The 13,854-nt window shown below is 43.0% G+C and overlaps 1 protein-coding gene across 1 annotated transcript in view; it reads right to left on the bottom strand.

The window, feature by feature from the left end:
- ATP10B (ATPase phospholipid transporting 10B (putative)) overlaps positions 1 to 13,854 on the bottom strand; it is a 325,005-nt gene that overhangs the window by 27,426 nt on the left and 283,725 nt on the right. Inside the window, exons 16-18 of the mRNA XM_040239470.1 lie at positions 10,754 to 11,075; positions 8,369 to 8,445; positions 6,933 to 7,058 (exon numbers count right to left, since the gene is read on the bottom strand). Coding sequence (XP_040095404.1) covers positions 6,933 to 7,058; positions 8,369 to 8,445; positions 10,754 to 11,075 — 525 coding nt within the window. The remainder of the gene's footprint in view (positions 1 to 6,932; positions 7,059 to 8,368; positions 8,446 to 10,753; positions 11,076 to 13,854) is intronic.

The raw sequence follows: 13,854 nt of genomic DNA, 5'->3' as shown, positions 1-13,854 counted from the left end.
AATCACCTGGACCACAGCCTTGTCTAACTCAATGAAACTAAGCCATGCCATGTGGGGCCACCCAAGACGGGTGGGTCATGGTAGAGAGGTCTGACAGAATGTGGTCCACTGGAGAAGGGAATGGCAAACCACTTCAGTATTCTTGCCTTGAGAACCCCATGAACAGTATGAAAAGGCAAAATGATAGGATGCTGAAGGAGGAACTCCCCAGGTTGGTAGGTGCCCAATATGCTACTAGAGATCAGTGGAGAAATAACTCCAGAAAGAATGAAGGGAAGGAGCCAAAGCAAAAACAATACCCAGCTGTGGATGTGACTGCTGATAGAAGCAAGGTCTGATGCTGTAAACAGCAATACTGCATAGGAACCTGGAATGTCAGGTCCATGAATCAAGGCAAATTGGAAGTGGTCAAATAGGAGATGGCAAGAGTGAAGGCTGACATTCTAGGAATCAGTGAACTAAAATGGACTGGAATGGGTGAATTTAACTCAGATGACCATTATATCTACTACTGTGGGCAGGAATCCCTTAGAGGAAATGGAGTAGCCATCATGGTCAACAAGAGTTTGAAATGCAGTACTTGGATGCAATCTCAAAAACAACAGAATAATCTCTGTTCGTTTCCAAGGCAAACCATTAAATATCACAGTAATCCAAGCCTATGCCTCAACCAGTAACACTGAAGAAGCTGAAGTTGAATGGTTCTATGAAGACCTACAAGACCTTTTAGAACTAACACCCAAAAAAGATGTCCTTTTCATTATAGAGGACTGGAATGCAAAAGTAGGAAGTCAAGAAACACCTGGAGTAACAGGCAAATTTGGACTTGGAATATGGAATGAAGCAGGGCAAAGGCTAATAGAGTTTTGCCAAGAGAATGCACTGGTCATTGCAAACATCCTCTTCCAACAACACAAGAGAAGACTCTACACATGGACATCACCAGATGGTCAACACTGAAATCAGATTGATTATATTCTTTGCAGCCAAAGATGGAGAAGCTCTATACAGTCAACAAAAACAAGACCAGGAGCTGACTGTGGCTCAGATCATGAACTCCTTATTGCCAAAATCAGACTTAAATTGAAGAAAGTAGGGAAAACCACTAGACCATTCAGGTATGACCTAAAATCCCTTATGATTATACAGTGGAAGTGAGAAAGAGATTTAAGGGACTAGATCTGATAGACAGATTGCACTATGAACGGAGATTGAACTATGAATGTCCTGATGAACTATGAACGGAGGTTCATGACATTGTACAGGAGACAGGGATCAAGACCATCCCCATGGAAAAGAAATGCAAAAAGGCACAATGGTTGTCTGAGGAGGCCTTACAAATAGCTTTGAAAAGAAGAGAAGCAAAAAGCAAAGGAGAAAAGGAAAGATATAAGCATCTGAATGCAGAGTTCCAAAGAATAGCAAGAAGAGATAAGAAAGCCTTCCTCAGCAATCAATGCAAATAGAGGAAAACAACAGAATGGGAAAGACTAGAGATCTCTTCAAGAAAATTAGAGATACCAAGGGAATATTTCATGCAAAGATGGGCTCAATAAAGGACAGAAATGGTATGGACCTAATAGAAGTAGAAGATATTAAGAAGAGGTGGCAAGAATACACAGAATTGCACAAAAAATATCTTCACAACCCAGATAATCATGATGGTGTTATCACTCACCTAGAGCCAGATGTCCTGGGATCTGAAGTCAAGTGGTCCTTAGAAAACATCACTATGAACAAAGCTAGTGGAGGTGATGAGTTCCAGTGGAGCTATTTCAAATCCTGAAAGATGATGCTGTGAAAGTGCTGCACTCAATATGCCAGCAAATTGGGAAAACTCAGCAGTGGCCACAGGACTGGAAAAGGTCAGTTTTCATTCCAAGCCCAAAGAAAGGCAATGCCAAAGAATGTTCAAACTATCACACAATTGCACTCATCTCACACGCTAGTAAAGTAATGCTCAAAATTCTCCAAGCCAGGCTTTAGCAGTACATGAACCGTAAACTTCCAGATGTTCAAGCTGGTTTTAGGAAAGGAGGAGGAACCAGAGATCAAATTGCCAACATCCGCTGGATCATCGAAAAAGCAAGAGAGTTTCAGAAAAACATCTATTTCTGCTTTATTGACTATGCCAAAGCCTTTGACTGTGTGGTTCACAATAAACGGTGGAAAATTCTGAGAGAGACGGGAATACCAGACCACCTGACCTGCCTCTTGAGAAACCTGTATGCAGGTCAGGAAGCAACAGTTAGAACTGGACATGGAACAACAGACTGGTTCCAAATAGGAAAAGGAGTATGTCAAGGCTGTATATTGTCACCCTACTTAGTAACTTATATTCAGACTATATCATGAGTAATGCTGGGCTGGAAGGAGCACAAGGTGGAATCAAGATTGCTGGGAGAAATATCAATAACCTTAGATAAGCAGATGACACCACCCTTATGGCAGAAAGTGAAGAGCAACTAAAAAGCCTCTTGATGAAAGTGAAAGGAGAGTGAAAAAGTTGGCTTAAAGCTCAACATTCAGAAAACTAAGATCATGGCATCTGGTCCCATCACTTCATGGGAAATAGACGGGGAAACAGTGGAAACAGCGTCAGACTTTATTTCTTTGGGCTCCAAAATCACTGCAGATGGTGATTGCAGCCATGAAATTAAAAGACACTTACTCCTTGGAAGGAAAGTTATGACCAACCTAGATAGCAAATTCAAAAGCAGAGACATTACCTTGCCAACAAAGGTCTGTCTAGGCAAGGCTATGGTTTTTCTGGTTGTCATGTATGGATGTGAAATTTGGACTGTGAAGCAAGCTGAGCACCGAAGAACTGATGGTTTTGAACTATGGTGTTGGAGAAGACTCTTGAGAGTCCCTTGGACTGCAAGGAGATCCAACCAGTCCATTCTGAAGGAGATCAGTCCTGGGTGTTCTTTGGAAGGACTGATGCTAAAGCTGAAACTCCAATACTTGGCCACCTTACGTGAAGAGTTGACTCATTGGAAAAGACTCTGATGCTGGGAGGGATTGGGGGCAGGAGGAGAAGGGGACGACCGAGGATGAGATGGCTGGATGGCATCACGGACTCGATGCACATGAGTTTGAGTGATCTCTGGGAGTTGGTGATGGACAGGGAAGCCTGGCGTGCTGGGATTCATGGGGTCGCAAAGAGTCAGACACAACTGAGCAACTGAACTGAATCTAATATAAAAAAAGTGGAGCTGTATTAAATCTAAAAATAAAAAAAAATTCAAGATTTCTGACCTTTCGTCTTAGACTTTTACTACCATATCATTTTACTGCTCCACCAGGGATTTTCAATTAGAGACGTATGCACAGTACACCCATATAGCTCAGTGGTAAAGCTCCAGCTGCCAATGCAGGAGACACGGGTTTGATCCCTGGGTTGGGAAGACCCCTTGGAGTAGGAAATGGCAACCCACTCCAGTATGCTTGCCTAGGAAGTCCCATGGACAGAGGAGCCCAGCGGGCTGCAGTCCATGGGGTCACACAGAGTCCAACACGACTGAGCGCACGTGCACGTCTGCACAGCGCACCAGTGCTGCTTCCGTGCTGGGCCTGTGTTGATCCAGGAACGTCTGTTGCTGGTCCATGATAAAAAATTGAAAGTCAGCTTTTAGAAACTTATATAAGCAATCCGACAGAGTCGTTCGTTCATTTCTGTTGAATGTAACAATTTGAACATGTGTTTAAATACTTGGCATCGTATCCCAGGTTACAGGTGTGACCAAACTCCTCCCTTTATGGTTCCTGATCTACACTCTTATACTGCCTTTATAACTTCCTTACTGCGTTGTGTTTTTTACTGAAAGTCACTTACGCTTGGTTTTGGAATTAGATAAACATACGTTATAAAATGATGAGTAAACTTCCTGAAATATTTCCTGTAAGCACTGAGGTTGTCAAACACCTCCTCCTTCATCGGGGAATGGAGTAACTCATGGTTGCATCTTGTCTTTCAGGCAATAGCTTAAATGCTACTTTCTTCTGGATTGATTAGGTTAAAGTCTTCTGGCAATATGTTCATGGCACCCTGATCTTCCTCTAGGGGAGATACACCAAGAAAATGTTTTAAAAGTTTTCATTTCTTTTCCCCTGTCCCAGTGCTTGTCAAGCTTTAAGGTTCATATGGATCACCCAGGGATCTTTCTGACAATGCAGATTCCAAGGTAGGTGGCCTGGAGTGCAGCCCAAGGATCCCATTTCTAACAAGCATCAATATGATGCTAATGCTGCTGATCCAAGAACCACATTTTGAGAAGATTTATTGAAACCAGGAGGTGACAAACTACATTCTGCTTGTCAAGTCCAGCCATAAATAAAGTCTTCCTGGGACAGTCACAGTGATTCATTTGCATATTGTCTGTAGCAGCTAGAGTGGAGCTGAGCTGGTGTAACAGAGTGACAGAAGCTGTACTTCCACAAAGCAGAACATATTGATGATTAGACCCTTTGTAGAAAAAGTTTGCTAAGCCCTGATTTAGACCATACACCTCACGAGAGCAGGGAACATATCTATCTAGATGTCTGCTCCATATCCAATGCCTGATACTGTTCAATAATTATCTGAATAAACAAATTACATCTTGGTAGTTCTATTGTCCTAACAGCCAACCTGGACTTGGAACATGAAAGTGTGTTTCCTTCCCCCACAGGTCATTCTAGGACCTTGCTTGATTCTACTTGCTCTGCCTGGCTGAAATCTCTGCACCCCGAGGGGAGAGTGCTGAACTCCACGATGGCAGATGGTGTGGCTGAGACTGGGTGTCTGCTTTTCCTCCCAAGAAGCTACAGTGTATAATTAATTCATTGTTCACATTTCAGAGCAGGCAGGGTTTTAATCCCCTCTGAAATTGGTTTCGGATGTGGAAGTCATAGTTCTCCACCCTCTAATTGCAAAGGGGAGATAATACGGCATCGGTATTGAAATTTCAAGCACGGCATCGGGCTGGAAATAAATATCATTTAAGCTTTGAAAGCATGGCTGGCTGGAAACGTTTCCTTTTCTGTTTCACAAATTTAATGCAGATAAGTTGTGCTTATTCAAAAGAATGATTCTTTTGGAGACAAGGAGAAAAAAACATTAAATGGGGGCATTTAAAATTCTAAATAAGCAGTCTTTCAAGTCAGAGACTTGTTTGCATAGACTTGTTGAAATCATGGTGCCATACAGTTTCTCAAATTTACATTATTAGTTGTCATGCTGCTTATTTACATATACATTGAACTCTGCAAAGAAATGCTTATTCCTGAGTCAGGGTAACTATGACGGGGCCTGAAAGCAGGACTGGGAGAACAGATATATGCCATTTTGTAATTTCTATTGGCCTGATACGTTTCCCTTCCATCACTCTGGTCTTAATCCTCCCCTTTTCCTTATGCAAACAGGATTCTATCTGGAGTCTCCTGGGAATTATTTAAAGGTCCCTGAACTGGATAATGGGAAACGCAGGCCCTGTTTCCTCACTTAGTAAGGCAGAGCTCTGGCTTCTTCCTATGCTCATTGTTAATCACGTGCTTTGCAAACAACAACCTCTGACAGTTTTAATACCTCAGCTGGTGTGTGCCTGCTTTGGGCCCTTATCAACAAGACAGAAATACACGTTTTTTTAGAGAAACAATAATAGCTCATAATGACTATTTATATAGTGCTACATGCTACCCAGAGCTCTGATGATAAAGCCTCTTGATAATGGCCTCTGAGGACAGATAGAGTCCTAGTCCCCCATGTTATTGATGAGGGACTCAAGGCTCAGAGAAGTTAAGTAACTCAAGTTCACACAGCATATTAAAGTCAGGCCAGACTAAAACCCAGATGATCACTGTACTCTAAGTATTTTTGCAAATAGATACTTAAAAAAAATTATTTTTGGCTGTACCACACAGTATGTGGGATCTCAGTTCTTTGATCAGGGATTGAACCCATGTTCTCTGCACTAGAAGTACAGAGTTTTAATCACTGGACCACTAAAGAAATGACAAGTCCTGGCTGGGAAGGCTGGCAATGCTGAAGTGATATGTAGGGTCTTGGGTGGAAGCCCAGGATTCCAGTCCTAAAGCTTTCTCTTTACTCTCCTGAGAGGCAGAATGGGGCTCTTGCATTGGTCTATCTCTATCTGGGGAGGAAACCTAAGCTACAAGACACACTAGCTGACCTTCCAGTCCTTCCTCCTTGCAGTCAGAAAACAAAGCTCAATTATGGAGTTCCTCTGAGAGTTACAATAGCAGTACCAATGATAAAAAAAGAATGGCTAATTTTAGAGGTGATCACTACATGCCAATCACTTTCTATACAAGCTGTCATTTCATCTTCATAGCAAGCATATGAGAAAGCTACTATCATCATCCCCATTTTTCAGATGGGGAAACAAAGGTATGAAGCCATTACTGAATACAGGAACCTCTATTTGAATCAAATCTGATCTGACTCCAGTGCATGCTTGGAACTACTCACAGTACTGCCTATGCGCCACATGCTTTCCAGATAGCATTGGTAGTCACAATAACCTCACTGAATAGTACTAGCCCCATTTTATCAAAGAAGAAATTGAGGCCCAGAGAACTGAATTGTCTTGCCCAAGGTTCCCTGGTGGCTCAGATGGTAAAGTGTCTGCCTGCAATATGGGAGACCTGGGTTCGATCCCTGGGTCAGGAAGATCTCTGGGAGAAGGAAATGGCAACCCACTCCAGTACTCTTGCCTGGAAAGTCCCATGGATGGAGGAGCCTGGTAGGCCTCAGTCCATGGGGTTGCAAAGAGTCGAACATGACTGAGAGACTTCATAAGTACAAGGTCACTGAGCTGCTAAGGGACAGTTGCAGGATTCAAAATCCAGGTCAGCCTGACTCATTCCCTTATGCTGAGATGCTTTGTCTGCCTGGCGGCAGGGTGGGAGGTTGCAGCCGGGCTACTTACCACGTTCTTGTAGAAGTAGTATACCACCATCCTGGCCAGGCGCGAGTAACACCAGTGGCCGTGCACAAGCAGCAGCTTCTTGAGGTGTCTGAAGCGGGAGACGGCAAAGTCGCCGGACATGACAGCCTGAGAGGCAGAGCAGACATATCGGCTTCCATCATGGCTGCTAACGGACCAAAGAGGCTCCCCTGAGGGTAGTGCTCTGTTCTAAGGTCTGCAGTAGGTAAGGCCTGAAAGACCCTTTGTCACATATAGCACCCTTGGATGACTTTTTGGACTCTGACACTCCCCTGCCCCTCCTCTGGGAAATCTGGATCTCACTAGAATCCAAGGAGGGCGGCCAGAAGGGACCAGCGGTCTGGTCTGGCCCTTCCCCTCCCTCCACTTATCCCACAAGCATTTACTATGAACCAGTGTGTGTTGAGCACCATGCTAGGCATGTGATGGTTGAGCAGAGACTGGGGGCTTCCATGCAAATTATCCTCAAACCTCTCTTTACCCTTGGCCACCTCCCGAGGCAGGCCTTCCACTCCAGTCTCAGGTGGAGCTGCTGGTTGGACAGCTGTTTCTTTCTGCAGAGCCAAAATGTGTCTTCTGTCCTTGAGATGACTCAGAACTAGACCCAGTTCATATTACTTTTCAGAGTAGGAGGTTTGGACATGCCTGGTTATAAACCCTGGTCAGAGTCTTGGTCGAGGTGTTTAACCTCTCTCAGTCTGTTTCCTCATCAGAAAAAAGTGGAATAACAATCCCTAACACACAGGGTGGTAGTGACTGCTGAAACTGGGATAATAAATGTGAAGTGCAAATAGAGTGCTAGCCTATGATAGACACTCAAAAAGTGACAATGTTCGTTCCTTCTCACCAACAACCAACATTAGGTAACACCTAATGTCTGTGCTGGTGGTGGGAACACAGTTGTTAATGGTTCAAAACTACAAAGTGGGGTCTGTCTGAATGGGGAACACAGCGCTCAAGTTGGTATGCTTGTTCCAGGCTGAATTTTGAGTAATTTTGGTACAAGCAATGTGTAGGTCCATCTAGCCATCACAGCTAAAATGGAAATTGAAAATTGTTTTCCAGTTGCTCACAAAGGGTATTGCAACCTTGATGTGGGTAGGGGTTGCAGGGAGGAAACATGGAATCAGGGGGAAACTTCGTTTTTCCTGAATGGCTGAGTATTATTTGGCTTTAGAATACAGGTATAATCAGCTGTCTGTAAAAAGCCAAGCATCCTTTGATCTCTATTCTGAAGGACTGGCCAGTAGGGATGGGGTGATAGAGGTTATGTATAGGCTGGAAGCCCCCTGCCTCTCAGATGAAAATTCTGCAAAGCTTTTTAGGAGTTCCTCCAGCACTGAGGGGGAATTCCTTAATTCACCAATAAGGATAAAGGAAAGTAAGAAAGTAACAAGAAGAGTTGAAGGCACTGATACCTGCATGCCTTCCTGTCCAGCTATTCCAATCCCAATATCGGCAGCTTGAATCATGCTGACATCATTTGCTCCATCACCTGAAAGGAGAGTAGTCGTGAGATCCTGGTCCAACTGCTGTGAGACAATGAGAAGCTTTATACAAGTGGCTCTAGATTGTCTCCATTTGCACATAATTGAATCCTTTTAATGTTGCTTTGAATAGTCCTCTGGAAAAGCCATCGATATGGTCACTTAGCCTGAGAGATGTCTTTTCCTCTTTGTACAAGAAATCCTACTTTTCTTTTATCGTTCAACAAATACGTACATTCACACGCCACCTTTCCTACCAGCATGGTCAAATGGATTTTTGTGTGATAGAAATGCCCTGTTCTTTATTGCCCAGTTTGAAAACCATTAGCCTCCTATGAACACTGAAATGTGACTGGTGAATTTCTGTTTAGTTTGAAGTGTAACATTGAATAGCCACATATAGCAGGTGGCAACCATTTTGGACAGCACAACTCTGTCAACTGTGAGATCTTTTTCACAAGCCTGGCTTTTTCCAATGTGTTATCCTTCAGACTAAAGTTAAGCAAACTTTTTCTGTAAAGGGCCAAATAATAAATATTTTAGGCTTTGTGGGCCAAGATGCAATATTGAACAACTGTTCTTTCTGAATGACAAACAGATTTTTACACATTTTACCAGTAAAAACACAAAATCCATTCTTAGCATCTCTACAGAAATATGCAGTGGGCTGAACTCAGCCTGAGGGCCACAATTTGTAGACTGAAATGACCTCCTTTCTCTCCTGGCCCCACCTGTTTTTCTAGTAGGGTCTCATAATAGTGTGGAAATATATGATATTATAAAGAATACACAATTGAGAGAGAGAATTTCCTAATTGTCTAGCAACAAAATTTATTAATCTTAAAAATGCTGCCATTGTAACTAGCTGTTACTCTTCTAAGGATGTTTTCCTTGCTAGCATAGCAGTGCATACTTTTCCTCTTCCCTGTGGCAGGACAAACCTGCCCTTTAACCTCTTCTGTTGGCAAGCCAGGGGAAGTAGAGGTGTGGAATCCGATTTTTCACCCTGCTAGTTTTGTTTCTGCTGTGGTGGCACTGAAGCCAGCCCCTTTACTTCAGGGAGAAATCCTGAGCTATTGCCTTAAATGTGTCTGAAGCTTTCAAGAGGACAATTTAGGGATTAAAATTAGGATGCAGTTGGTAAAACTCTGCTCCCTGTATTCTTTCTGCCTGTCCCCTCCTTTTTTCCCCCCTGGTTTTGAACTGCTTTTACTGAAGACCAAGAGGGGAAAAAAAAAAAAAAAAACACACAAAACCTGTACCCCCATGAAAAAAAAACAGAAAACCAATAACAATGTAAAGTAGGTCTCTTATTTGAAATGCCAGGAAAGAAAATTTCTTTCCATATCTGTGTAGGAGGAAGAAAACTTGAACCATCTGTTAGGATGTCCCTAAATGAAAGCAATGTTTACCATGTGCTTGGTACGCACTGAGTACAGGATGGAATTAAGAAGATTGACATTGTCCCTCCATTCAAGGAACTCGTGGTCTCCTGGGCAGCCCATCACCAAGTCATAACAGTTCTGTGGAGCCAGCAGAGTGTATAGTAAAGGAACATTGGTGTGATTAGAGGAGGTTTTACAGAAGAAATGACTTGGGCAAAGGCCAGGAGGTGAGAGAGAATGAGGATCCTGGAGAATGGTAAGCAGCTTCCTATAGCTGGAACACAGAGTGCTGAATGTTGGGGGGATGCAGGTAGCTGGAGAGGTAATGGAATCCAGATCATAAAGATTCTTATAATCCAGGTTTGGATGTTTCTGGAAGGTTTGAAGTAAGGACAGTTTTAATTTCTCTGCTTCAACCATGACTAAAATTTAATCTCCTATGAGGAATTTTTCATCAACCTACAAGCCACCATTTATTGAGGGTATGCTTTATGTGGAGTCTTGTATTTAGAAATGAATGTATATACATTCATTTAAATGTGGGGCAGGCTCCACTTTTAAAATCTCCCCACACTCAGCAGAGTATCAAGTCCACGGACACCGGTGGTGGATGGTATTAGAATTGAAGGGGACATGGTCTGCATCCCAGAATTGAGGGAGCCTGAGTGTATACTGATCTACCTGGGTGTTCTGAACTTGGCTTTGGCCTCCAGCCCAGTCCTGACGTTTCCTTAGCAGAGAGCCTGGGTTCGCTCTCCCATTCTGCTTGGCCTGTTTGCTCTGCTGTCACATCTTGATTGTCACTTTGACAGCGCCCTCAGCCTCAGCATCCTGACTGTGACACCTGACCTCCCGGCTCTGGTCCAGGTGTCATGTCAGAGTGGCCTTGCCCAGTCTCCCTCCCCCTCTCCCATCTCTACATGCCAGGTACCTATGGAAAGGGTCATGGCTCTCAGCCTGTCCCGCACCAGCTTGACCAACATGCTCTTCTGCAGCGGGGTGGAGCGGCAGCACAGGACAGAGCGGCAATACCGGGTCAACTCCAGAAATTTCTCCTCCAGTTTTCCCTGGAAAATGGCATTTAGCGTCTTCCCATCGATGACCAATCCAACATCTGGAGCTGCAGCTCCTGAGGTGGGGGGTGGTGTCGCAGAAGGTAGGCAGAACCCAGAGAGCTTGCCATCTGGCTTCAGAGGTCCATGAAATTGCTTTACCTCTTCCAGTGCCAAGTTGAGGATGGAGTCACAGGTTTCCTATAAAGATTATAAAGAGCAGAATAATCAATTTGGTGTTAGTAAGCAACACTGGAAACATAGGTTAAAAGCCTCACTTTATCCTCGGGTAAAAGAGTTATAAAAATCTACTACCATAGAGATGACCTGGGAATCACTCTCTGATTTTGACATTTCTCTGCAGGATTTCAAACAGCATCAGAGCAAGAATAACTTGGAACCACATTAATGGCCCATAGAGAAAGTGAGCTTGGGAATGAGAGTGAAGATAGTTCAGTAAGATGGGGACTGATACAGGGATGGTATCATTTATAAATGATACTGATGAGACAGTAAATGATGACAATGTGTCAGGCTGGCATTGGGCTTTTCATTTCTTACAAGTCATTTCCCTTTTCCTTTGTTCCTCAGAACATACCTGTGTGGTAGGTAGGATGGGTATTACTGACTTTAGCTTAGAGATGAGGAAATTGAAACTGAAATCCTTAGTAAGTTGTCTAAAGTCATCCAATTGAGTAGTGGAGGCAGATCATTATGATTCAACTTGTGGCTTTGTAATTGAAAAAATACATTGTTTATTTATCATTGGTACAAATGTATTGGTCACATTGGTTGAAATTGACCATGTATACCATCCTAAAGGAGATCAGTCCTGGGTGTTCATTGGAAGGACTGATGCTAAAGCTGAAACTCCAATACTTTGGCCACCTCATGCGAAGAGTTGACCCATTGGAAAAGACCCTGAAGCTGGGAGGGATTGGGGGCAGGAGGAGAATGGAATGACAGAGGATGAGATGGCTGGATGGCATCACCAACTCAATGCACATGAGTTTGAGTGAACTCTGGGAGTTAGTGATGGACTGGGAGGCCTGGCGTGCTGTGATTCATGGGGTCTCAAAGAGTTGGACTCGACTGAGTGACTGAACTGAACTGAACTGATGAGTCTTATTGGTTTAAAGAAACTTATTTCTTCTGATGTTTATCTTGAAATACGGGGAAGAAGCTATTTCCTATTATCAATTCTTCTCCACTACTTTTGATTGTATCAAAGATAAAGACAGATTTGGACCTAAACATATCCTTAATACCTCTTTCACTTATGTAAACATCACTTTTAAATAAAGATAGAGAAAAGTTGTGACAGTCAGCTGGAATACCAATTTAAATTGCATTGTTTTGTTCACAGGGTCTTTATTTAGCAGTGTTCGTTTATCTGTGGCAAGAGATGATATTTCATTTATTGTGCTGCTAAAAAATTCTTCTAAAAAGAAATTTAAAAAATAAAAATTAAAAAAAAATTTCAGTCTATTTAAATGAACTTATTAAATAAATAACAGTATAGGTAGTATATGGATTTAGGCAAATATTGTGGTTTTTTTCTGAAATGGCAAGTTTGAAGACCATTGATCTAGGAGCTTCTAAGACTATTTGGAATAATTTCTTCTGAAGTGAGTAGAACTGCAGTTCATTATTCTGGAGCCTTCCTTTAGGGGATGCTAAACTGAGCATCGGAGAAGGCAATGGCACCCCACTCCAGTACTGTTGCCTGGAAAGTCCCATGGACAGAGGAGCTTGGTGGGCTGCAGTTCATGGGGTCGCGAAGAGGAAACTTCCCTTTCACTTTTCACTTTTATGCATTGGCGAAGCAAATGGCAACCCACTCCAGTGTTCTTGCCTGGAGAATCCCAGGGACGGGGGAGCCTGATGGGCTGCCGTCTATGGGGTCGCACAGAATCGGACACGAGTGAAGCAACTTAGCAGCAGCAGCAGCAGCAGCAAACTGAACATTGCAAGCAATAGGGCGTGTATAGGACCCAGAGGGGCCACAGGAAGTGGTTCAGGAGTAGGTGATTACAGCTGAAGCATTTCTCTGAGAAAGAGAGCAAAGAAGTCCTTGCGGGAAGCTGGGGCTAGCACAATTTACATACAGGCATACCTTGGAGATATTGTGGGTTTGGTTCTAGACTACTGCAATAAAGTGAGTCGTGTGAATTTTTTGGTTTCCCAGGCCATATAAAAGTTATGTTTATATTGCAGTTTATTAAGCATACAGTAACATTACATCTAAAAAAGTGTACAGGTATGTACAGAATGAGTGTTGTGTCAGCAGGCATGAAAACAAAATTAATCTCATTGTATAGCTCCATCAGAGCTCTTGGGTGACCAGGTACATTGTCAATGAGTGGCAGTATTTTGAAAGGAATCTTTTTTTTTCTGAGCAGTCGATCTCAATAGCGGGCTTAAAGTATTCAGTAAACCATGTTGTCCACAGATGTGCTGTCATCTAGTCTTTTGTTATCCCTGTTATGGAGCACAGGTAGAGTAGATCTAACGTAATTTTTAAGGGTTCTATAATTTTTGGAATGGCAAGTGAGCACTGGGTTCAACTTAAAGTCAGGAGACACATTAGTCCAAGAGAGTCAGCCTGTCCTTTGAAGCCAGGCATTGAGTTCTTTCTAACTAGAGTCCTAGACAGCACATTTTCCCCAATATATGGCTGTTTTGTCTACATTGAAAATCTGTTCTTTAGAGAAGCCACCTTCATTAATGATCTTAGTTAGATCATCTGGATAACTTGCTGCAGCTTCTACACTCAGTGCTTCACCTTGTACTTCTACATGATGAAGATGACTTCTTTCCTTAAACCTCATGAATCAACCACTGCTAGCTTCAGATTTTTCTTCTGCAGCTTTTTTACCTTTCTCAGCCTTCATAGAATTGAAGAAAGTTAAAGCCTTGCTCTAGCGTAGGCTTTGGCTTAAGGCAATGTTGTGGCTGGCTCGATCTCTCCAGATCACTA

This window comes from Oryx dammah, unplaced genomic scaffold, assembly GCF_014754425.2.
Source record: "Oryx dammah isolate SB20612 unplaced genomic scaffold, SCBI_Odam_1.1 HiC_scaffold_5, whole genome shotgun sequence".
Classification (NCBI taxonomy): domain Eukaryota; kingdom Metazoa; phylum Chordata; class Mammalia; order Artiodactyla; family Bovidae; genus Oryx; species Oryx dammah.
The sequence above is the reverse complement of the archived record's forward strand: the minus strand, read 5'-3'. Positions and strand labels throughout refer to the sequence as shown.